Raw genomic sequence first — 25,101 nt, forward strand, 5'->3', positions numbered from 1 at the left:
TGAAGGTTTCATGCTTTGCTACTCCTGAAAACTTATTTCTGGAAGGCCTTTGTTTTGTTGAGCATCTCCTTCTATTTGGTAATTTAATTATATTTAACAAAGTAGTTTACTGTAACCTGAAATTAAGTGACTTATTTTCTAATCTCTTTAAAATTGTCTCTTTAAAACATGGTTTTCTTAGATATTTGAAATCCAAATTCTTATCTGGCTGCTAATGGTCGTAACTAAAGCTGAAGAATCCTATCCTCAAACTGGTAAACCTTTTCTTTCATGAATGCTTTTTGGAGAAGTGAAATGATTTGATCATCCTTCAAAACATTGACCTCTTATGATGGATAGTTCCATGATAATGGCAGCTCAGTGCTTAGCAGTGGTCAAAAAGCAGACCAAGTACCAGGAACTACTCTGAAAATCATAGAAAAACAGAGAACATACTTATGCCATTATATAAATCCATCTTTCATCCACATCATTCATACTGTGTATGATATTGGTGCCCCAAAGAAGGCAAAAAAGGATGATAGAGAACAGAGGCTATATGGCTAAAAATTGAGTATAGTAGGACTCTTCAATGTAGAAAGAGGGTGATTAAGAGCTGTTGGGCTAGAGGTCTGTAAATTCACAATGTTATGAATAAGGTGCACAAGGTTAGACTGTCTTTCTCTTCCAGTACAAGAAGTTTGAGGTATCAGAGGAAACTAGTAGGCACCAGGTTCAGAAGGAACAAGTGATTGTTCTTCAATTGTTGTATAACAGGGCTGTGAAGCTAGTTGCATATTATGGATGCCAAAAGCTTATACGGGTTCAAGGGAAGACTGGATAATCTTGGAAAACAAATCCATTGATGGTTTCTAATGACATACAGACTTATCCAGCTCAGGAAGTCCCAGAGGCTAGAATAGTGTTGGGGGTTATCCTGTTGACTTGCCTGCTCTTACTTTTTTATATTCATTGTTTGAGATAGGAAAATGGACAAGATATATATTTGATCTGATTTCGTACCACTGTTTTCATGATAGCTAGAAACAGAATCTTAAAAGTCTTAACTTGTGCAGTGCTATATTATCAACATCCTTTCCAAAGCTTCTCTGTGAATGTTAGCTGTAGTGTTTGTGGAATTAGTAGCCAGAAGGGAGAATGTACCAAATAAGTATGTCACTGCTATGTCATAGCCAAGTTTCTGCTTGGGACCGAGGAATTTAGATGTTCTTGTGTAATAATATATTGGGTTGATGGGAAGTATGTGACTTCTGCTTTGCCTTTTTGGCTTGTCATTTAGAATAATGGGTCTGACTTGACTTGGCGGCTAAGGTTCATTGTTATCCTAAATGAAAGATCAGTCATTTTATTAGGCTCTAACTTATTTTATTAGTCCCTAGGAAGCCATTAGTGCAGAACAGCCACAAATCGATGCTTTCTCTTCATAGCAAGTTTTCCAGCTTCCGTTTGTCAAATACTTAAGTGAAAACATCAGTCAGGAGACATAGCTCAAATGCATATAATTCACTGGAAATGATTAAGGAACTGTAAAGGTGATTTTTTTTTTTTCCCCTTGGCATTTAATTGTTTGGCTTAGCTAGAAGCTTTTTGATTTGTTTGGGTTTTTTGTTTACGAAAAGATATACTAAACCCGGTTCCTTCCTTGGCAGACCTACTGGAATTGAAATTTCAGTTTATTCAATTGTGAAAGATAAGTCTATGTCTTAAAGGGAGGAGGAGCAAATATTTTGACTAAAAACAGATGAGCCATTTCTTTTAACTGGATAAACTGCGTGATTCTCAAAGAAATTTGCACACATTAATTTTCTACCTGCCTAAGTAGATATTACTCTGCTTTTTAAATTAATTTTGTAGGGAGAAGAAATGCTTGATATTTTGTCACAACTATTGATTCACAGTTGGCGGTACAAAAGCCCTGTGGTAATTATATTGCTTTGAAAGGCCAAAAAGCAGAAAAGAAAGAATATGTAAGTAGAAACAAACAGTGCAGTGCCTACATTCTTAAAACTCTACACACTGAAATGGAAATAAAAGCTAGTTGTTTGTTGTTCTGATTAGAAATAATAAGAATTAAAAAAAAATAAATCTAGGAGTGTGCCCTACTAAATTATACTTTTTTAAGGTTAAGACATTTTGGCTCTTAATGCTTCTAGTGCTATAAATTGTCTCAGGCTGACCTGGAGTCCGTCCTTCTGTGATAAATGTGCTAGGCAGATGCTGCAGTGGAGTGAAGTGTGTTAGATTCTGTTTAATCATGCTTACGGTTTCTGTCTATATTTTTATTAGCACAGTGGATTTCAAATGTCATTCAGAATAAAAATCAGTCCCTATCTGAGAGCTGCTTATGTGGGTGGTAAGAGATAAGGGCTTTTTTAACTGTGCCCACAACTGTGTTTGTTCTGAACTCAAATAACACAACTCACAAGCCACCCTGTATCTTTTATCTTTGTCAGTGCAGCTACTCATTGCAATTTGAAAGAAGGAGCAGACCCCTGTAGAGAAAGTAGGGCATAAACAAGAACTGAAACACTCTTTAAGTGCCTAAAATAAAAGCCAAGGTACCTAAATCCAACAAAGCCATTCAGAAATGTCCCTGAGGGCATCAAGAGCCCTAACTGTCCCTGCTTGGCCTCCCCTCAACTTGCCCATGTTCCAGGACCCCATTTCAGCCCAGCCTGGGGCTCTCAGTCCCTCACCATGGACTCACCCAGCCATGGGGCTGGGGCTGCCCTGGCTGTCCCCTGGCTGCCCTGCTCCTTGGCTGGGGTGCTGGGATGGGCCCTGGCTGCCCCATGGGGAGCCCTCATCCCATATAGTGTTCTGATGCTTGAGGAGAGATGAGTTAATTAAGAACCTGCAATAGGCCTTGAAGTCCCCTAAGAGGGCTCTGCCCTTGGGGATTCAGCCAAGAGCAGCAGCCCCATGGAATAGAAGAGGCAGTCTGAGTACTGGCCGTGCAGAATGGACATGGTCCCTGATTCCAGCTCCCTGAACTCTTACCTGAGTTCAAATAATATGTACCAGCTGCAGTTCATATCTGCTTTGGAAATACTAATAAGTAGTAAATATTAAAAATGAAGAGCAAGTTTTGTAGCTGGTTTTAAAATTCCTTAAATGCCAGGCAGTTAAATCAATTTTCTCAAATTTATGGTTTTCTTTCCAAGTTAAAATATGGAATGATTATGGTCAATAATTCTGAGGTATTGGAGACATCCTGGAGAGATGCTGGGTGGGGTAGAGATAGTACTTTTATAACAAAGATTTACAGTAAAGAATGCTCTTTTGCTTGCTTGTTTTGAGGGGGGAAAAAAACCAAACCAAATTTGGGCTGTAATAGGGTGCTAAAAACCAATGGTTTCTAAAAAGTAACAATGATATTTTTTAAAAGGATTTTGTCTCAAAGTACTAGATTACAGCCTGACTTGAATTTCTTCAGGGTGATGAAGGTAAAACGGATACTCTAAACTCTTGGACACTAAAATAAAACAAATGTATTCAAATTCATGAGAACACATACTGTACAGACAGGTGTTCCTTATGGAGAGAGCATATCTTAAAAAATCACAAAGCTGAATGAGGTAGCCTCTTCCCTCTTTACACAGTCATTTCTAAATCCATGAACCTTTAATAAATTGGGTGGTTATAAAAAACATTTGGAATTATCAATGAGTGACCTTTTCATTTGGACTAACTACTAATTACATTGCTTTCTGAGTCACTTTTGTGAAACTTCATTCCCTATAGTCCCAGACTTCTTCACTATCAACATTATCACTGCTCTAATGGTAGCTGCTTCCTCCCCCGCCAAGTGAAGAAATGCCTGTTTGGGGATTTAATGTACAGAAATCATAAGCTGTTGTTTGGGATATGGATTCCTTCAGTGGATGTAGAGTAGTTATTTTAGTTCCTTGTGATTCAAAGGGATCTTAAGAAAATAAATATGGTGGTTTAAATTGTCCTGAAAACTGCCTTTATGATATTTTAACTATAAGAGGTGAATGGTTTATGTTGCCGACTTTGTCAGTTTAACAGCTCTGTAGGCTTCACTGAAACTGAGTAATCTGCTTGAGGCAGATGTGGTATTCAGTCATTCTTCTAATAACTTAATAAACTGCAGTGAACACTATATCTGCAAAGTACTGGGTATGACTAGATTCGATTACTTAATTACTGATTTTGACAAGATTCCGAAGTCAGCAGAAATAGATGTACGATTATCAAACGCGTATTGTATGAGCTGGATTTTTATATTTTTCTGGTGTTTGGAACAAATTCCAGAAGATGTTTTTTGGGAAATCAGCAGCACAGGGTGCATTTGGTGTATTTCCCAACAGCATCTTTTCACAGTTCTTTCTCTTTAGTATGCAAGGCCAGTTAGTGCCATCTGTCACATGTTTGTGATATATAGGCCACGAAACAAGGGAATCACACTCTTAGAGTGGAAAATGAAGAAATCTTCCTGATAGAAACATTAACAACATTTTCCTACTACAGTCAGAGCTAATTCAGGTCGTTGTAAATTCACTTCCTTTTAGAGGTGTGAAACCAAATAGTAAACTAAATGAAGTTACAACCTGTAAATTTGTTGTCACTATCTTCTCTGTTGGAAGTGCCACAGACACTCTACTGGAGCCACCTTCTTACAGCTAAAAATTTCCTTCCTTTCAAAATGTGAAAGCCTGTTTTTCAGGTGCTGTTGTGTCCAAGTTTGATGCTTGCTGATAACCTTTCTGTTAGTCAGTGTATAGTCATTGTTTATTAAAAGGATATTATTTAGTAATATACATATGTATGTGCAGCTGTTTTCTTTTGAGGAAAACAAAAGAGCATGCATAGAAGCTTTTATATCCCCCCCTCTTAGTGTATAAAACCAGTGTTTTGAGAGGTAGATAAATGGATGTTATTCTGATCTTCTGCTGTTCTTTGTTTTTGTTGGCTTTGCGGCTGTCACAAGTTAAATATTGGCACCACTAAGAATATTATTGTTATCATTAGTATTATTACACTAATATTAATGGAATACTGTGAAAGGTATTACAATCAGACCTGTAGTAAAGGCTAGCTGGTATGAAATATGATATTTATAAATATTTGCATTAGACCATGTGATGGTTCTGTTTTAGTCGTCTACTTAGTACGCAATAGTACTAAACTGGTTTTCCCTATGCATGTTTGTTCCGTTACAAAAGTTTGGCATTCTTTAAATTTGAACTTAAATTGTGTTTTAAACACTATTTGCATTATGGGAAGCAAAACACGTAAGGCGCTGTATCAGGACAAGCAATTGCTAACTTATGCAGGGCTGTGTCACAGTATGTCTGGAAACAGCAACCATCCTAAAGAGCCCTGGCAGATGACCCCACTGGTTGTGTAAGGAGAAGATTCATCTGGGCACCAATTCAGCTGTTTGAGCCTATGAACAGGAAGAAGAGATGGGAAAGAAGTGGAGATGTACATGGTTTGCATGTACCAAACTAGTAGGATGACTGCCTGTGGTTGAAGTCCAGGCTTGTACAGTCATTTCTTTGAGATATATAGTGCCTTTTTGGAGGTGTATACTGCCTTTTGGTAAGGATTGTTTTCACAGTCCTGATTATGTAATAGTATCCAAGTAGTTATTTAAACAATAGTTTTTTCCTTTATATAACAAATTAATATATTATCTAGGGAGTATGATCTAAAGTTTTTAGCTTCATATCTGTAAAATTAGCATTAAAAGGTTCTTATAAAATTATAGTTTTATATAAAAATAGTTATTTTTAACATATGCCTTCTTAGAAGTATGTTTGTTTTTAGATAATAGATTTTATTGTTGCATTATGTCAATTCGATACCTCTAAAATATCTGAAAAAAGTTGTGTATCTGAAAAAAGTTATAAATATCAGCAAAAATATTTTGTTACAATAAAATTCTACCTGAAGACAGGCTGAGAGAGTTGGGGTTGTTCAGCCTGGAGAAGAGAAGGCTCTGGGGAGACCTTATAGCAGCTTTCACGTACCTAAAGGGAGCCTACAAGAAAGCTGGAGAGGGACTTTTTACAAGGGCACGTAGTGATAGGATAAGGGGTAATGGCTCTAAACTGAAACAGGGTAGATTTAGATTAGATATAAAGGAGAAATTCTTCACTGTGAGGGTGGTGAGGCACTGGAACAGGTTGCCCAGAGAAGCTGTGGATGCCCCATCCCTGGAAGCGTTCAAGGCCAGGTTGGATGGGGCTTTGAGCAACCTGGTCTAGTGGAAGGTGTCCCTGCCCATGGCAGGGGGTTTGGAACTAGATGATCTTTAAGGTCCCTTCCAACCCAAACCATTCTATGATTCTATGAATTTTTTGGTCTTCATCTCTGCAAATACAGTCCATTACTTATAGGCAGACAGCTGTATCATTTAATACTGTGTTAAGCAGCTCTCTTTCTTGGTTGTCTGGAAATTTAGATTGGCTATAATCGCTGTGTGCCTGTGACTTGAAGCACTTGCAATAGACCTTTCTCAGCAGGTGGTTCATCTTCATAGGAAATATCTTTTTCTCTTTTAAATGCCTTTATTTCGCTTTAGTCTTGGTTTACTTTATAAACATGTAAAATGGAAAGCATATATTCCTATGTAATACACACATTGTTAAATCTTGCTTCATGTGCCATGCAAAACTAAGATAACTGGCCTTTCCACAGAAGATCTGAACAGGGTAAAATTAACTATCACCATCCTGATCTGGAGTTGTAGTATCAAGTTGTCAGTCTTATGCTATCAGTACGCACTGTATGTGACTCCAGGTTTACATTTGTAATAATGAAATACAAATCCTGTCATATGCTTTTGCCACATCTTTTTACACTTTATTGCTATAAAAAGTTGCCTGGGAATTCAGTATCCATAGTGCACAACACTATCATGTAATTCTGCCATAAGTCTGCACGTTACTGTGCACTAATTCCAATCTTTTTTTTGGCCTTCTTCAGGCAGAGAGGGCTCCAGATTTCTTCTGTAATTAGGATCTTTAAAAATGTTTCTAAGAAAGTATTGCTGGAGATGAGCAGACAGAACAAGCCTAGAGTATCAGAAACAACTTTGAGAAGTAGCCTTGTCCCTATTTCATAGTCAGAATTTTGTGTTTTGGGCTCAAACATTTCATGATTATTTAAATTCTTATGCTGGATAGGGCAGAGATGTGGTTTGCGCTGCTATCGCTCCTCTTCCATTTGCTATTGCTCCTCTTCCATTAGCTTGTGAATTCTCTACTCCTTTTAGAGGTGCTCCGTGAAATCTCAGCTCAACTGTCCTATTCATGGGAAGGAAGCAATCATCAAACTTTTAGAGGATGATGATTTAGGGTTGTATTCTGCATACCTGTAGAGAGTTGTATGCCACAAATTAATCTGTTAAAATCAATGGGATGTTATGTCACATCAGATTCTGTTCAGAGTAGAATAACAAAATCTGGCCCTTGCAGAATGTAACTTGCATGTTATAGTATGATGATCTCTTCTTCGTATCATCCTAACAGTCTGGCTTTAGTTTTGAGCAAATGATTTGTATGATTACATACAAAATTTCTTCCAGAAATACAGAATCAGAATTTTCTTTTTTCTTTTTATTATGTTTTATTTCTACTTTAATGAAAAATACTTTTAGGTATTTGTTGCTCTTATTGTTGCGAATGAGTGATTTAGATCACTTAAAGAATCACCATCAAAGATATTAGCAAAAGTGATTTTTTAATGTGAATTTGTAAAAGTGTGACTTAACAAAGTTCGATGGCAAGGTTCACTCTTACTACATGGAAGAAACATACAAAGGAAAATTGAGTTAGAATCGATTTAGAATGATTTACACAGAGACCGGAGACGCAAAAGGGTAAGGAAGACCCTCCCGTTGAGTCACGAGGTTCAGAGTGGACCCCCTTGCTTTCTAAACAACTCCTCAGAGAGGACTCTAGGTGCGGCTGGATCCAGACTTAGTCCCAGACTTGGCCAACAGTTTATGTCTAATGGAATTAATATAAAGGTTAAGAAAAAACTCCTGTTGAGTTACAGGAGCCAATTTGTTGGGGAATGAGTGATTATGGGTCCTACACAACTTTGAGGTAGCAGCAATTTAAGATTTATTAACACTATTATGGTAAATCACAAGATTAGGTTATCTGATTTTTAACAATACTTAATCATCAGCCAATTATCAGAGAGATCTAATAAAATTTGCTATAATCAACACTACAAAGTTTCCTAAATTGAATCACACAAACACACACACACAGCTATAGAGGTTAACCTATAATCAAGATTTTTCTCTCTTTGCCAATTGTACTAAATTATTGGTACTGAATGATCTTTGAAAATTTGTGAAATCTGATTGTAGTGAATTACTCACTATTATCCTTCGTCAGCATTTGTCGGCAGACGATCTTTTGCCCCTTCTTCTTCGTCAGCATCTATCAGCGGACGATCTTGGAAATCCTTGCGAAATCTACTCTTCGAAGTCCTTGCGAAATCTACCCGAGAGGCATCCCAACTCAGGGGGAGATACTGGGTCACAGCCTGCTGCGATCCTGGAGAGTTCAAAGGGTCCCACTTAGGATCGCTATTTACAGGATCACGAGATGATTGACTGTGGTCAGTGTATTTCCATTCTGGCCACAATTTTTGTCGGGTAATTCTGGCACCTTCCAGGGTGGGCCACGATCCAGGCAGCAGGAGTTTCAGGTATGGTTAGGGAGTGCCTAGTCGTCCTAACTGACTGTACCGTAACCAGAACGAGAACACAATGTTGGCTGGTCCTGACATCGCAACATGGCCCAGGGGGTCTGCACCACCACTTTGTCTACTGTTAACCCTTTCTCCTTTTATCATTTCCTGACAAACTTTAATTGAGCATTCTGTACTCCAATTTTGGTTTTTTTCCACATGAAATTTAGAAGTTTAGATTCTGTATTAACCTAATCTTGGAAAAATCCCTCATGGACCTATGCTGACATTTTCTTACTAGTTTCATTTTTCCCATCTCCACAGTGAGGATTACTGTTTCTTTTACCTCATTTATGTTGTTACCTGGAGTTTTTTGGTCTTACTTTGCAGGTAGTACATGATTATTAATAAATCCTTCTTTCTCCCTGCTGGCTGTATGTTTTCCTTCTGAAGTTTGCCTTTGCTTGTCTCCTCCCTTTGCTAACAATTCCTCTGTGCTTCATGGTACCAACTATCTTCTTTGCTCAAACTGTTTAAGTGAATAATGCCATGAACTTACGCCAAGAAATTGTTCCCAGCTGGTTTGCTGGAGAATGTGAGCACCTCTTTTAAAAACTTCCATGGGGCATGGCTTCTGCATACCCTAAACAAACCTTTTTGCTTGCAAACATCTCCTTATATCTTGTCTCTCTTAAAAAACACATTTGCAAAACTGTTTCTACAAGCTTGAGATAGCTTGAGGGGGCAGGCTGCTATCTCAGTCTCTTAACAGCCTCTTAGGATCAGTACCTCAGGGGGCAAGAGGATCAGCACGAAGGCCAGCATTGCTGTTTTACAGAGTAACAGAGATTATTGTGCATTCTAGATGTGAACATCAACTATTCAAAGTTCCTCGTGATTGAAAAAAATGAGTAAATGAAAAAAACCCCAAACCTGGCAAAACCCCAATGTTAGTGATTACATGCATTTCTCATCTTTCTAAATTGTCTATGCCAGCTATAAAAAAAGGCAATTTTTAATTAGGAATTGTACTGTGATAATCTAACTAACTTTTTAGTACTTTGATAGCTTTGGTTTCTTATTTTCCTTATTGTGTTTTATTAACTTGGAGATAGGTATAATTGCCTGAATCTACTTGCATTCAGAGAGTATAGGTACAGTTTGCTGGCAATTATGTGCTATTTAGCACCTGTAGTATCTGAACGTCATTATCTATATTGGAGAAGTTACGTTATAAATTCAGGAAGAGAAATGTGAGGCAGAATTATAAATGCTGGAAAACTAGTTCCACAGTAATACCTAGTACTCTGTTGGGCTAGGCCAACCAAAACCTCTGTAATATTAGGCTTTTATCACTTGTTCAGGCTGAAGTGTACACATACTTTATTTGAATAAAAAGGTTTTCTGGACAGCACGAGAATCACGTGTCACAGGGCAAACTAATATGTTTTTTTGGTTGCTATTAATTGCAAATAAATGTCTGCAATGCATTCCTATATTAACCAAATTAAAGAAAAATAACCCTAGCTAGTATGTAGATTGTTCCAAAGAAATATTAAGTAATTTTGATAGAAAAATATATATTGGTGTGCATTAGCTGGGTACCAACCTTCAACATTGAGGGCAGAAAGTGTACCATGATTAGACTGAATAGTGTAAATGCTTCAGGGTTCCTACAATTTGCAATTTCTTTTATGACACAGTAAAATATAAAGGGTCAATGTTAACAGTTCTTCTTAGCTTATTTGTTGGGGTAGTAAATCCATTTATTATGGTGGAGCAGTACTGATTTACTGCAGTGAAGCAACTTGTTCCACAAGTCCAAAGCATTATTACTTCTAGACACAGTTAACAGAAGCTAATTATGAATATTGAAATACTTTCGAAACAGGATGTAATAATTATAAGCTCAATTGATTTAAGGAGTCTCAACAACAAAAAAATAACTAATTTGTTATAACACACTTTTCGCAAAAACCTGCTACAGATAGACATGATCATTCAACAATTAATCTTATTGCTTGCTGATTTATTTTATTTTTTAATCCTTGAATTTGCCAAAGCACCATGAAAATACACAGTGGGAAATCTGCAACATTGATCTGACTCACTGAGAATGTTTTCACTCACCTCTGACTTGTCTCTGCTGGGATAGTCTACTCTGTACTCAGCTACAGCTTGTTCATTGAGATGTTAGCATTGGTGGCTTCCATCAATAACTTCTGTCACAGGAAGAAAGTGTTTTCTCTAGAGCTATTTTAATATTCATCTTGTTGGACAGAATCCAGATTCAGATTAATGAATTAGGAAGTCTGCTTAATATGGAATAATTAATGACCCAGCAGCAGAAAAAGAACTAAAAATTGAAAGATCAGCTTGATTTAAATCACAAAATGAAAACAGTGATGTTTGTGTTTCTAACATTTCTGAACACAGTGTTGTAAGTAAAAACAGATCTGGAACCCGTGGAGCGTCTACAAGATTAAGACAGTGTGCAAAATATGTTTTGGATTATTTATTAAAAAAAGGCTTTTACTAATTTCAAGATGTTTTTCACAATTAATTTATATTTAGATAATCATTCAGCTTATTCTACCCAGCACTATAGGTTAATATGTGAAGATTGCACGATCAACATGAATTTGTTAAAATCAGGTTTATTCGCAATCTTCATTAACTGCCTTTTAATAGAAATGTTTCATGACTTTAATGATATCATTATATAATATTCATAGGACTGTTGCATTTAGCGAATAGGTATTCCAGATTTTTTTTTGTTCTTCTCATTTAGTGTAGCTTTAGTCTTTACCTAATGTATATCTTTCCAATCCTCTCAGGAGTATAAAATTTATCTTTATAATTTTGTCTCTTCTTCCTTGGCTCCTTACCCACCTCTTTCCTTCCATTCCAGCCTACGCAAGTGTAAGCCCTGCTTGTCCTTTTAATTTGTCCTTACCCATCTCACCCATTGGCTCATGTGCATCACCCCTTCTGCCATTCCCTTCTACCTCTCTGGTTGCTCTCATATTCTGCAGCATTTGAGACTTTGCTGAAACACAGATGGCAATTAATCTCCCCGAGTTCATCCACAAAGAATCAAATTTTATTTTAAAGAAAGGCAATCTCCATTTTACAAGGCCTATATTTTATTATCTATTATAATGTCATTGGAACATCAAAGTTTATGTGAAATTTATTAGATGCTGCAGAATAATTTAATACCAACACTATCTTCAAAACTGTATATATATAAAATGTTACTGTTGTAATATGTTTTCCTTAAGTACAGCACACAGTAAATGTAGTTATATTGCAATACAATTCTATCTGACATTTAAAGAGGTAGTTGAATGACTGTTTCACAATTTTTGTTTGTATTTTCACTCTTTGCATTATACAAGATCCTTTTTCCTTGGAGTAAGTCTGGCTATTTCATCTTATGTAGTCTGATCAGTAGAGATTTTACTACTTCTCTCTATAAGGAGTGTATGAGGAAGAAATTGATTTCTATATTTGGCTAGGGTATAGCTATATATATTTTTCCTTGTGAAAGGAAGGCTTAAGTGAAAATTACTCCTTTAGTTACACATAAGACTGAGGAAAAAGCAGAGATCTTTTAGTACGCCTTTTGATACAAGCAGCTCAGTGGGAGGCTCAGCACAGATGGTGTAAAGGGCTGTTGCACGGGCTGAAATAGTCTCTGAATGTCCCAAAAGCCTTAATCTCTTTAGGGCAATGATGGCTTGTAATTTCTACAGCACTGAGCACACAGAGGTCTGTGAGGAGCTGTTGCTGGCAGAACTCCCACACTTCAGCCACTGGTGGAGGTCACAATTTTATAATGTATATAATGTAGGAATTGGAAGAGATCTTATGGAATAGTCACAAAGTTGCTGTCTGTTTCTTGTAAGTTTATTTTCATCAATAATGACAAGATAGGCTCAAAACATCATTTTCCTGTTAAAGCAGTGTTACACTGGCTGAATTGCTATAAAATTAGGGAAATGGGATTTTTACAATGTAATCAGCAATTATATGTATTAAAAAAAAATTCTTCTTTGCATCATCTAATACTGTCTATAGTGTTAAATTTGTTTCACCATTTTGAATAGTTCATGTTTCTATTTCATACAGATGTCAACTTACCCTAGTTTTCACTTGAGTATGAAAGAAAAAGCAATGTAGAAAAAAGCTGAGAGGGCTTTATTATTGGAATGCCAGGGAAAAACATATCCTGTCTCATTCCCAGAACCCTGCAGTTATCGCCTTCTGAAAAAATGCTACAATAGGTGCCAAAAGCATTCATCTATAATACTTCCCCCACGCCACCCCCCCAGTCTGGTCATAAGTTTAATTGTGTTTTTACAAGACTAATGGAAGCTTAAGATACATTCAGTGAGGTTGTAGACACAGTCATACATCTGAAATATCAACTGTAAACTTGAATCTGACTTTGAATCTCTTGAAAACCATCCAAACTCGAAGATATTTTAATGGAGTTTTGAGCTTTGTTATTGTATTGTACGTGTAAAACATGTATTGACAGTTGTCTTTTGGGTGATGATGAAAAGTGTGTTCCTAAAGTGATGTTATCGTTAAATATTTCTTTTCATAACAATAAAAGTATTGATCTTTATGTCTTGAGAAATGGCCAGTTTGGGTAGTTGTTTGGTGCATGTCAAAATTCATCTTGCAGATCCTAATCGGTCTCTGGCTTATTTTTTGTCCTATTTTGTTATGAGCTGTTACTGTCTTGACCTGGACAATATGACTAGAACTTACTAACATCTTAAACCTGCATTTAAACCATTTTCTAAAGAGTTGCACCACCCCTGATGTGTCATATCAATAAACTGGAAGCTTACTGTGGCTAGTTTTTTAAAGAAGTCCAAGCAGGAAACATTGAAACCTGCTGATCCAAAGCAATGGTCACAAGGAGTGTTTCCAAGTTTAGACAAAACACTTAGAGCAGAGAGGTGCTTTCAAACATCTTTTCACAAACCCTGGTAATGAGAGAACATTTAGGAGGCAGAGTCTCCGTGAGCCACTGTTGAGCTTCTAGACAGTGCTGGGCAGGACAACCACACAACCCAGGTAATCTTCTTTGTAATAAATTGAGCCTTCTAGGGCTCTGCATGTTACACTGTAAGCCATCCTTCCATATCTTGAGCTTTGGGTCTGTGAAATGATGTTTTTAAAGCCCCATTATAGAAGAACGCCAGATGATCTGACTTTATTACTTTCGTAATAACTTATTTCTGGTTTGAAGTTAGGGATCTCTCTTGATGACTTTATTATTCTGTGTCAGACACTTTGTCCATTGGAGAATAACTGGAAAAATAATAATGAGGAGAATATAGCACAGATTGGCATTGCAGCTTGAGAACTACTAGTACATGTAGAAAGGTTTATTGAAGATTGTGACAAAATATCTTTTCTATAACCTAAGTGCTGGCTACAATTTGTTACTGAGGAGATGTGTCAGATTCTTGTTTCCTTTTTCTTTTCTTTTTTTCTTTGCCACTTTATTTAGAGGAAAAATAAAATGAAAATTAACTGACTTAAATTATTCTGACAAATTGTGCTGTCTTACCTACACAGATCCATTTTAACATTTTATTAAATTAAATGGCCCAGCGTTTCTTATATCAATGCTATTTTATTCCAAAGTTCACTCCTGTCCTCAGCTTCAGCTGTCATTATAGCACATCAGCATTTAAGCTGACTCCAGTGTAGAAACTTTGAGGCTTAGCGGGTCTGATTATCTCACCCTGAAATTTCAGAGTCAGCTTTAAATATTTATGCAGATAAATAATTTTTGCTGTTCCTATACAGGATTGACATCTTCAAGTATGTGATATATGGTGTAGCAGCTGCATTCTTTGTATACGGCATTTTGCTGATGGTGGAGGGATTCTTTACAACTGGTGCCATCAAGGATCTCTATGGAGATTTCAAAATCACCACTTGCGGCAGATGTGTCAGTGCCTGGGTAAGTGGTTAAAAAAGCTTTTGTACTTATGACAATTTCAACATGGTTTGTATATTTGTAGTGCCTTGTGATGTTTATTTTTCATTTTTTTTGTTTCTGTAATATTTTCTGATACTTCAGTTTAGTGGTTAAAAATCATAGCAAAGGAGAATAGAGTGTTTGAAATGTTCTCTATATTGGTTAAGCACTAAGTAACTCTTGCCACTTAGGAGCAATTAATTCCACCAGTTGAAAGGGAAAGCTTATTCTCTCAGCAACATAAGCTGTTTGGGAGAGAACTAGAAGTGTATAATGCCTTCAGCTCTACTGGGCAAGAAATATTTTTCCTACTGATATTTTCACTGTTATTTTAGAAACCTTGCCTGTTCCTCTTTGGGACAAGCTGAGACCTGTCATCAGGTTTTGGTTTATTTCTAAATGGCAAACAGCCCATTATTTACTCCTACGTTATCTCTGGTTTGGAGAGACCATTCATTTATGACCCTGGAAAACCTAGATTCAAAAAATTCTGATTTGTACTGGGACTTAAATGGAGGTTTGTCATACTAAAATTGCTGACTGTTTGAACTGGGGTTATTTTAAGATCTCTGTTCAATATCAAGTAAGTAACTAACTTCTTAGGCATTTGACTCTTCTGCATCTAAGGTAAGAGGCCTGGACACTTGGTAGCTGTTGGAGTTGGATATTTCTGCAAACACCATCAGTATCAACAAATCATATTTTCTGATGGAAAATAAATGATTAAATACAGCCAAGTAGATCTGGGTGTTAAGGTACACTTAATGTTATACTATATTTACAATAATTGATATATAAATAATAGCTAGAGGAGGGTTTCCCATTGTACCCTGCTACAAATTTCAACATTTATTAAACTGGAATACAGACTAAGAACAAATATAGGCAATAGAGAATATCTTCCAGTCACACTGAAGACTATCAAAACTAGTATTTTGGATATCCTGACATTTAAGCTTAAACTGAACACAGATAATCTACACATTGGAAATTGGGGAATATGGCATGTATGCCATCCCTACATAGATGTAACATGCTCCACAGTAGTGCTGCTTTTTCATTTTTTTTCTTTTGTTCCTGTCAAGTGTCATTGTATGATTTTTGGCATTTTGACTAAGAATTGTTTTAAAGCCTTTAAATAAATATGTAAATAAAGACTGGAAACATTTTAAATAAAGAGCAATCATTGCTTATACCAACACTGCTTTCATCTCCTGGAAAGAAATCTCTAATCTATATTCACTGAGAACGTACTAAGCTAGTTCAAATTCTGTACAGAGTAGCAAATTTTTCAGAACGTTCTTTTTTCTTCACATCTCCCATAAATGCCTCTCCTCAGTATTGCAGCAGAGCGATGCTGCGTCCTCTCACAGTTTTGATGCCCTTGCAGTATAAACTGTAATTCTGTAGTACGTGTCTAGAGGAAATGAACAGTTAGGCATCTATTCTATGGTTAATATCACTGTTATTATTAATGATTCATTAAATTAATTCCTTCAGCATTTTACTTTCCTCATCAGTAGTTTGTAATGTCTGTGTTTTACTTTAAGAAACCTTGCGTTGATATACTTTGTGCAGCTAAGGTTAAGGCTGTATACTGTTTATGATCACAATTAAAATAAGCCATCAATTATTTTGAGTTAAATACATTGTTGTTGTTATTCTTGAAGTTAGTGGAAGCTTTTTCTTTTCCCTGGAAAAGAAAAAGAATCTGCAGTTTGGTTGCTTGTCTTATTCTTATGATGTATCGGTAAGATTGCTGTACAAATGTCTGGAGCTATTTCAGGTTATTATTCTGGCTTTTGCTTCTGTGCTCTAGAGGTTTGAGAGTAAGACAGTATATACAACATTTTTGTCAATTAAAACTTGATACACTCTTTGACTAGGTTTATTTTGATTATCTCATTTAAAATTCTTAAGTGGCAAATAACAGTTTACATTTAAAAAAACATTTGGAATTAGAAAATATTTCAGTCCAGCAGTGATATGTTTAGAATTTATTCAGCTCCTTAAATCATGCAATGATATGAAGAAATAAGTTCTAAGAACAACAAAAAGATGACTGGAGAGGTAAGTTGAACCTAATCAGTACCCTTGTGTGTCAAGCCCAGATTCTTCTATTGCTATGCAAATTTGCTGTAATAAATTTTGTTATGTACAGTTGCCAAAATGAGATAATGCTATTGAAGAGGATTGGCAGATACTACGTGTTGCAAGAAAGCTTCCTTGTATAAAATTTTGAGATAGTGATTTTGTAAATGTTAAAATCTAAGCTGTCAAAGACTAAACAGTTGGTTTCTTTTAGCAATACCTTAATACTAACAGAAATGTACACACAGGATATTTGTTGTTTTGAAGAATTAAAATGACAAAAATGGCTCCACATCAAAAACACCTTTGTAAAAATGCAATTGTGACTATGATTTCACATCAAATTTGCTGATGTCTTTCTAAATACCAGTTTAGCATGTGAAAGTCTGAAAATGAAGTCCTTCCGCTTTACCATTGTCACCAATTACTTCTCATTAGTATTTTGCATGAGCATATTTATTATGTCTGTGACTAAACCTATTAGGAAAATGGAATAAAAAAAAAATCAACAAAAAATTTCAAGGAGGAAAAGCTTGTTTTAACTTTGTGTGGACAATCTATATTTCTCACTGGAAATCTGAAAAGTAACATCTTTTTTTCTTTCTTATCAAAATATTCTTTGAAAAACAGGCTTTTAAGAACACCGAAAGCCGACACCTACAGAAACTTTTCATGTGCCCTTCCTGGCTTCCCTCCTTCCCTGTGACTAACTCACTTCCTAGCTCTACATGGGCAAAAGGAATTGTTTTTTGCCTGAAGTAATGGAAAAAGAAATAGCTCAACCTAACCTTTCCAGTGATTGTATAGTTGATTAATCAGCCTATATGAGCATTCAGAGGCTTAGCATCCAAGTCATGCCAGTGCTGCTGTGGAGTGTACTCTCTCAGATCTGAGAGGGCCTGTGAAAGTGACAGTGAAGAGTCTCATTGGCAGCGTTTTCAGAATTAATTTACTGTGAAAAGTAAAACAAAAGCAGTATAACAATGCCAGTCACATTCGAGGAGGGATGGCTGTGGTTTTAGTCTTCATTTTTCAAGGCCTGAACATGCGTTTAGAGAATTAAATGAACAGTTATATATAATTGTGCTGCAGCATGATTAGTAAAGAATGGGAGACAGGCCTGAAGCCAACTGTGACATTGTTTGTATATTTGCGATTTAATACCCTTCCTATTTATATTCAGCTGGCTTGATCATGGAAAGCCTTATTTACACCTTGTTTTAGAATGTCTGCTTACAGAGACAGTTAAAAAAATGAAGAAAGAAACACAAACGAGGCTTTTTTCCTCAATATATGCTATGAAATGGGAAAGCAGTTCTTTTTATTTAATCAGAAAACATTGGATAAAGATTTCATCCTGGCAGTTGTATTTCTATTGCTTTGTATCTTACCTTTTACAAGAAACTTGTTAAGGGTCTAGAGAAAGACGTTTTATATTCTAAGTTGCACTGACTAATATATCTTCTGTATCTTTAGTATTTAGGAACCTTTTATTTTAATGAGCAAAAGGGATTTTTCTACCTTTGAAAATTATTTTGGCTACCTGAATACCTATGTGCTATGTGAGTCATGCTTCTTGAGTGCTTAAACTAAAACTTGAACTTTCCAAAATATTTCCAGATTTTATTTTGCAAGAAAAAACATGGTAGCTTCGCAAATATTTTGAAAAACCATCTGTAAGGGTTGTGAACTTGTCACTCCATTTTGCCCTTACCAGACCAGTTATTCTAGAGGCAGTGAAACTGCATCATATTGACATTTGATTCTTTGTGTAACAGGAGGAACAGAGTTCAGTGCAGGCTCAGCTGGCTTTCCCACCCAGAACAGATGCATCATTTCTGAATGCTAGAAATGAAGCTCTCATTTCTGAAAATCAGATACCATATCTGGATATTCTGGTGGCAAAATGCTGAGCTGACAGACAGAGAGGCCTTCCTTCTGGTTGAATACTGCTGTATCTGAGGAATGCAGAATGCTTCATACCACTGCTTCTTCATTTATGAGAAGTAAAGGACCTTTTCTCCAAGACAGCAGATGTATTTATGGGTTTAGAATCCCTTAATCCAATCTTAAATAAGGAAAGCATCTAACAAAACTCTTGTCCCCATACATGTTAAGTAGCAAATGCTGTAAGTAGTTTCAGACACTGACATGGGAAATGGGGAAGGTGAGCTTCATATGGTGGTCTGACCTTTCAGGCTGCATAGTTAAAAACCAGAATCATGAATTATTGGCACAAATGACCCAGAAGCTGATGCAGAAGTTAATTTCAGAGGGAATATACTGTGACACAGATGTATCCCACCTAACGAGGAATGTTGCTAAGGTTGCCAAGAGAAGGGCCTACACTCCTTCAGTAGTTAAAGGAGAGAGATGGTTAGAGAGACTTTCTCAGATGAGCTGAATTTTTCTGCAAGTGACTGTCCTATTTTCTGCAAAAAGAATAATCCTCAAGTCTTCTAAGTTAGGTCTTTTATATTAAGCACTTACATCCTACTAAATTTAGATAGTTGAATGATCCTGCTTGGCCACTTTAATTGGAGTTTAGGTGAATAACATTTGCTATCTAAATACTGCTGGAGTTAGTAAATAAAATAAAACATATTAATGATTTTATAGGTTTCTGGAAGTCATCTTATCTCTGGATACTAGACCAGTGTTGGAATTTTTTGAGAGGACTGAGTTCCTTGTAATCTTCTGTGCTTGTTCTTGAAATAGGAAGGACAAGCCCTAGCAGTACTTCAGAACGCAGCTAAGTGGTGAAGAGAATCTCTATCTTTATGCCATTACTCTCCCAACTACATTGTTAATATACATATGGTTTCTTAAAAAGAAAGAAGAATGCAAGTTATCACTTTTTTTTCCTATTTGTTATACTTTTAGAAATCTTTTGCGGTGAGCTCAGAAGTTATTTTGTTATATATTTCTAGATGCTGACTGTACTTTTGGTCTGTCTTATTTCTGTAATCTGGCCAGGTGGTTTTGTTTTTCTTTATTTTATACTTCCAGATTTTCTCACTCAGGGATATCACACTTATAAAATCATTCTTTCATTTGGTCATTCCTCTTCTCACATAACTTACCATATGTTTTATACACAGCCCTTTTGTTGACTGCAGTGTTCATTGCTGCCTTTAATAGAGGAGTGTGCCAGACATTGTAATATGCCTTGCCAGTAGCTTCTCAGCTTCTCTTGGTCTTGCTGCTCACTGACAGAATTTTTATTGTTGGTGATAAACTGGACAAAATGTTTTTGCTTCAGCTTGTGCTGTGTGTCTTTCACATCGAGGACAGAATTTTTCCTTGGCACGTAAGGTCAGTCAATAAGTAGTTTTTTTAATGACACTTTTTTCTGAAAATGTGCTGTCATACATTTCCAAAGTGTGCTTGACTGTGAAAGCCATTACACTTCCTCCATGGGCTTTACCTTTCTATTATGAACCATCATAAATTGTTCAAGATGATAGCTCTATTTCCCCTGGGTTCACATAATCCTCAGTTTTGACTTGAATGCGTCATCAGATGATCACAGTTTTCCCTGAACCTTGTTCTCACCTGGCTGCGTTATTCTTTTTCACTGCCTCTAGACGTCTTACTCTTTTTATAGTTATTTAAACCTATGAATGTCAGTGGCATTATCCTAAATTCACAATTTTATGGTCAAAGATGTGTCCTTTATCCACTCCCAATGGTTTCTAGCCTGCTTGTTTTTCAGTCCTCCCATTTAAAGTTACTATCCCCAAAATCCACAGAAACCATATACAGCTTTTTGTTCTTCATATCAACTGCATCTTCCTACTGATGTCTTGTAAATTCATAGTTACCATTGTAAATGTTTTTTGGTATCGCTTGCCCAGGAAGAAGGAGGGAAACTTGTAAATTTATCCCCTCACTGCTTGTGTCCTTTTATTCACATATGATGATTAGCATTGAAGTTAAGCTGGTTAGGCTTAGCAAACTAGAGTATTTTTATCAATACTTCTTTCAGCTGAAGGGCTTTAACATTTAACGTCACATTTTTAGAATCCCCTGGCTGATTAAAAGCCATGTTGTTGACTTTCACTGCTTGGCAAGACAGCAAACAAGAAAGGAAGGTCCCTACCCCTCGATTCTCTCATAGGCTTCTCACGCCCCATCAAGAACAAATCAGGAAAGAACACATATTCTTATTTTTGACAGCCAAGCATTCACTTTGAGTGACACATCTGTTTAGAGAAGTTATAAGAGTATTATTTCTGCTTTCTAGTTTAAGCTTCACTGTCTTGTTCCCAAGTATAGACCATGCAAACTTCCTGAAAAATTGCCGTCTTGGCAATGCAAAAAATGTAAACAATCTGTATAATGCAGTCTTTTCCCAGCTGGATGTTATCTTTTTCTGTGTATAGAAAACTTGTCATCACTGAAAACCATTGGAGTATGGATCAAGATTTTATAACTAGGTTATCAGCAATTTGGAAGCAAAATACCTGGAAAATTTACTACTAGGACCTGCCTACACTGGCAGGGAGTGGGTCATGGTGGAACTGATTGTTTTTCATATTTTATGTCTTTGAATTGAATAGTTATGTGGCATGAACACAGTCTGAAGAACCCATGAAGCAGCAGTATTTAATGAAGATATCTACTCCATGTTTTAAAAAAGCAGTTTTAAACCCAGATTATTTATCTGTAATCATGTTTAAATACAAAACCAATAGCTTAGCTATATTCCCAGAGAGTACCTCAAAGTGTTAGAAACACCACCAAAAAGAAAAACAAAAGGAGAAGGAAAACTTTGAGAATGTGAAAATATAAGCATATACATTTTGAGAAAAAGTAATTCTTATCTGGAAGATTGTAAAATTAAATAGGAAATTCTGCTGCTGTTAAATGGCAGATAAGATCCAATACTCTCTGTAGGACTTCAGAAGCCTGTTGGACTACAAAAATTATAGTCTTGCCTGAGGGACATATAAAATAACTAATGCTAACAACTTTAAGCAGCACGATGCTACAAAACCATGAACATTCTAAAGAAGATTCAGAAATAAAAAAATCTAATATAATTGGTTTATAAGGAAGTACCGAAAAGATAAATTGTAAAATCTTCAGGGAACACCTAGTCTTGCATCAATGCGAAGCCATCTTCTTCGAACTGAGTATGTTCTGATAGTTAGTGGATTTGTTTACAAAGCAAAGTTTCAAAAAAAGAATCAATTTGTTAGAGAATCTTCTTTTTGTATTTCTGATGCAGCTATGGAAACCTCCTCCTCCACTGCTACCAGTAAATCAATTCAGAGTAAATCAGAAAGTAAACCAGATTTTATAGGCATCTACATAGTTACAAAGCAATAGACATCATGCATAGAAATACACATTTAAAGGAAATTCTAGAAAAATGTATGTGCAGATGAAAAGTAGAAAGTAACAGTGAGAATTGGTTTTAATTTTGTCAAAATCAGTTTTTCATCCATCTAAAATGTCTGTAGAAGAAAAATGTTTAAAAAAACCCAAACAAAACAGTTCCATAAAATGGATGCTTCAAAACTTAAAATTTCAGGGATTTAATCATTTTCTGGTAATAGATTTTAACAATCTAAGGAATGTCACATTAGCTAGTATTTAGTATATGGATGAATTGCAATTAGGCAAACCTGAGGAGTCTGTCCCGCTACGAAGAGAAATTTGGACCAATATTGTCTTTTTTTTTCCCCCTCTCTTGAAGCAGTTGACTTGAATGCAAGCCAAGAAGAATCAACCACATGACAGTAATATCATAGCATGAAATGTATCCATGTTTCAACAAGACTCTTGGACCTGTGCCTGGGAATATAATATGTCAGAGAGAGAGATAGGATGAATGTGTTTTGTAGAGGCAATAATAAATGTCCAACAAGTGACTGTTAGCAATGAGAGTGATATTTTAGACCAAGCAGAAAAGACTTTGTAAGTGTGTATTTTCTGTGATTTATAGTGCATTTAGTGATAATATCAGAACGTCAGTCTCTTTCTTCCAGCAGCATTATATGTAAAATGAGATGAGTTGAAATACTTTTGGCTTCATCTTTTACTTCTGTTCAGGAATGAGGCATGAATGTAGGAGATGCTGGTTAGCGCAAAAACAAGAATGTTAGAGGAGGCCATTTGGTTGTGAGCTACTTAACAGTCCTTCTTAGAACATATTTAGATTTCATACTGTGTGTAAGAAGAGGGTGTATGAATACCAAGAGAGGTTGGCTAGGGTGGCAAAGGATGATCTGTAACATATTAAGCATTGATATATCGATGAGTTTAAAGACATCTGTATAATTTTTTCAATTTCTGATTTATTTAGATTTAAATAAATAAGAATAGTATCGCTGATTCTAGACAACCTAACATTTTTAATTAAGCAGCAAAGGCTGTTTTAGCTTCTGCAATGTTAAAATCCTTTCCAGAGGAACTCAGCAAGTTTTCTACTTGCTCTCTCTTGTATTTGCATATGGGGAACTAAACATTTAAGATGCTGTTGCAAAAAACATTGGGAAGAGGTTGAAGTATGTATATAGAGATTCTGCTTTAAAAGTGCAAAAGTTGCAAAATTCTGTTGGATGAATTCTGAACCACCCCAAAGTAAAAAGAACTAAACACCTGTAGTATAAGAATACAGATTGTGAACAGGAACAAAATATCTAATATTTACACTAATCTATGATAAAAGTTTATTGATCAAAGGAGATTACTGAGTCTGGACTGTAGGTAGTAGGCAGAACCCTCCATTATAGAAAAATGAATGCAAATAAACAACATGTCTGAGGTAGGAACACATGTAGTACTTTTAAGTCTGACTTTTGTAAACTGCAGAAAGAACTATGCACTCTATCAGTACAATGTCATCAAGATGAAGTTCAGCATTTGAGAAAATATGTGGCAACTGCAATGAATAATTTAAAAAGAGTATGTAAATGTGTTTATGCAGAATGTGCACAGGGTAAGGAGATGGTAGCATTAACTCAGAGGAATTTCTCCTAGGAAAAATGCATGAGACTGCAGCAGAAGGCCTGAAAGCCAAAGGTCATTTATTAATTTAAAGCTGGGCAAAGTGCTAAAACTAAATAAGTTGTTATTAGTATTGAAATCAAATCTATAGATGATTAAAAGTGAATGTGACATTAGAGAGACAGGGCAATTCAGGAAGAAATTGGAAAGATCTTCCTGTTCATGCTTCTGAGCTGCCATCAACAACAACGCACTGTGGAGGTCAGATGCCTCCCAGTATTCCAGTTAGAGACAGCCAGGCTAACCCTGGGCTCATCTTCAGGTGATGTCCTGCACTGACAGGGTTTCATAGTGAAGCATAATAGGCTTTTGGCAGGATGGAGGTACGTGATCTCTGTAGATGCAGTTTTGATCTCTGGCAAAAAATGTCACAGAGAATTTTTGAGCCTGTGAAGAGGTTTGGAAGGAACCTCTAAGATCATCAAGCTGAAAGTAAACAATGAAGTTTTGTGTGTGTCACAGGGTAATAAATCTCAATGAGATATAAACACAGCAAGGTGTACGTCTTCTTACAACTCTCTGGGTTGAGAGCTCATGTCAGGGAGTTCATATAAAATAAGTATATGATTAGATTGAGAGGAAGTATAAGTGTAAGTACTGAGTGGTTTGGAACAAAGATAAAATTACATGGCAACATGAGGTTTCTGGAGTTAAGTTTTATTCAGGCACTTCTGAATTTGTTGCTATGTTTCTATGTTATTTTTTTGTAGTAAGCAGCAGTGTCCTTATACAATAAAACGACTGGAGTTTACTTTGTTTCCATTTCAATCCATCTCTCTGTAGTAACAGTGCCTTTTAGATATGATTTCACTGTCTCTGTCCCTAGGGTCACCGAAGCAATCATACAATGTTTCTTCAGGGGTATTAAAATATTTATAACAAAACTAAAACAAGAACAGTGTTTGAAATTCAATGAATGTGCTTTTCATGGGACAAGTACCCATAAATTTTAAAAAGAAAGCAGTAACTGAAATCTTGATCTTCTTAAAATAGATAGGATTTGGGTAATCTTTTCAGTGGAAACAGGATTTCAACCAGCTATGACTTGGTTGTTGTGAAACAACATGAAAGCTGTTGTGCTGTATACATACCATTGCAGAACATGCTCTGAAATCTCTACTTCCTAACATTGATCTGTGCATCAGATTTGCTTACTTTGATAGTTTATGATTCAGGAAAGCCATTACTGGCAATGAAAAGCTTATAAAATCTGGCAAGAGGGTTTTACTAGCCAGGGTGTTGGTACAAGAAATTAACCCCTACAAAGGTTAAAGATTTGTTTTGTTCAAATCATTGTTTACTTT

The 25,101-nt window shown here is 36.1% G+C and overlaps 1 protein-coding gene across 1 annotated transcript in view; it reads left to right on the forward strand.

Annotated features, from left to right (window-relative positions):
* The window catches only part of GPM6A (glycoprotein M6A), a 125,672-nt gene that overhangs the window by 85,631 nt on the left and 14,940 nt on the right, over window positions 1-25,101 (forward strand). Inside the window, 1 exon segment of the mRNA XM_050895908.1 lies at window positions 14,515-14,671. Within this exon segment, the coding sequence (XP_050751865.1) occupies window positions 14,515-14,671 (157 nt within the window).

Source organism: Gymnogyps californianus, chromosome 4 (genome assembly GCF_018139145.2).
Source record: "Gymnogyps californianus isolate 813 chromosome 4, ASM1813914v2, whole genome shotgun sequence".
NCBI lineage: Eukaryota > Metazoa > Chordata > Aves > Accipitriformes > Cathartidae > Gymnogyps > Gymnogyps californianus.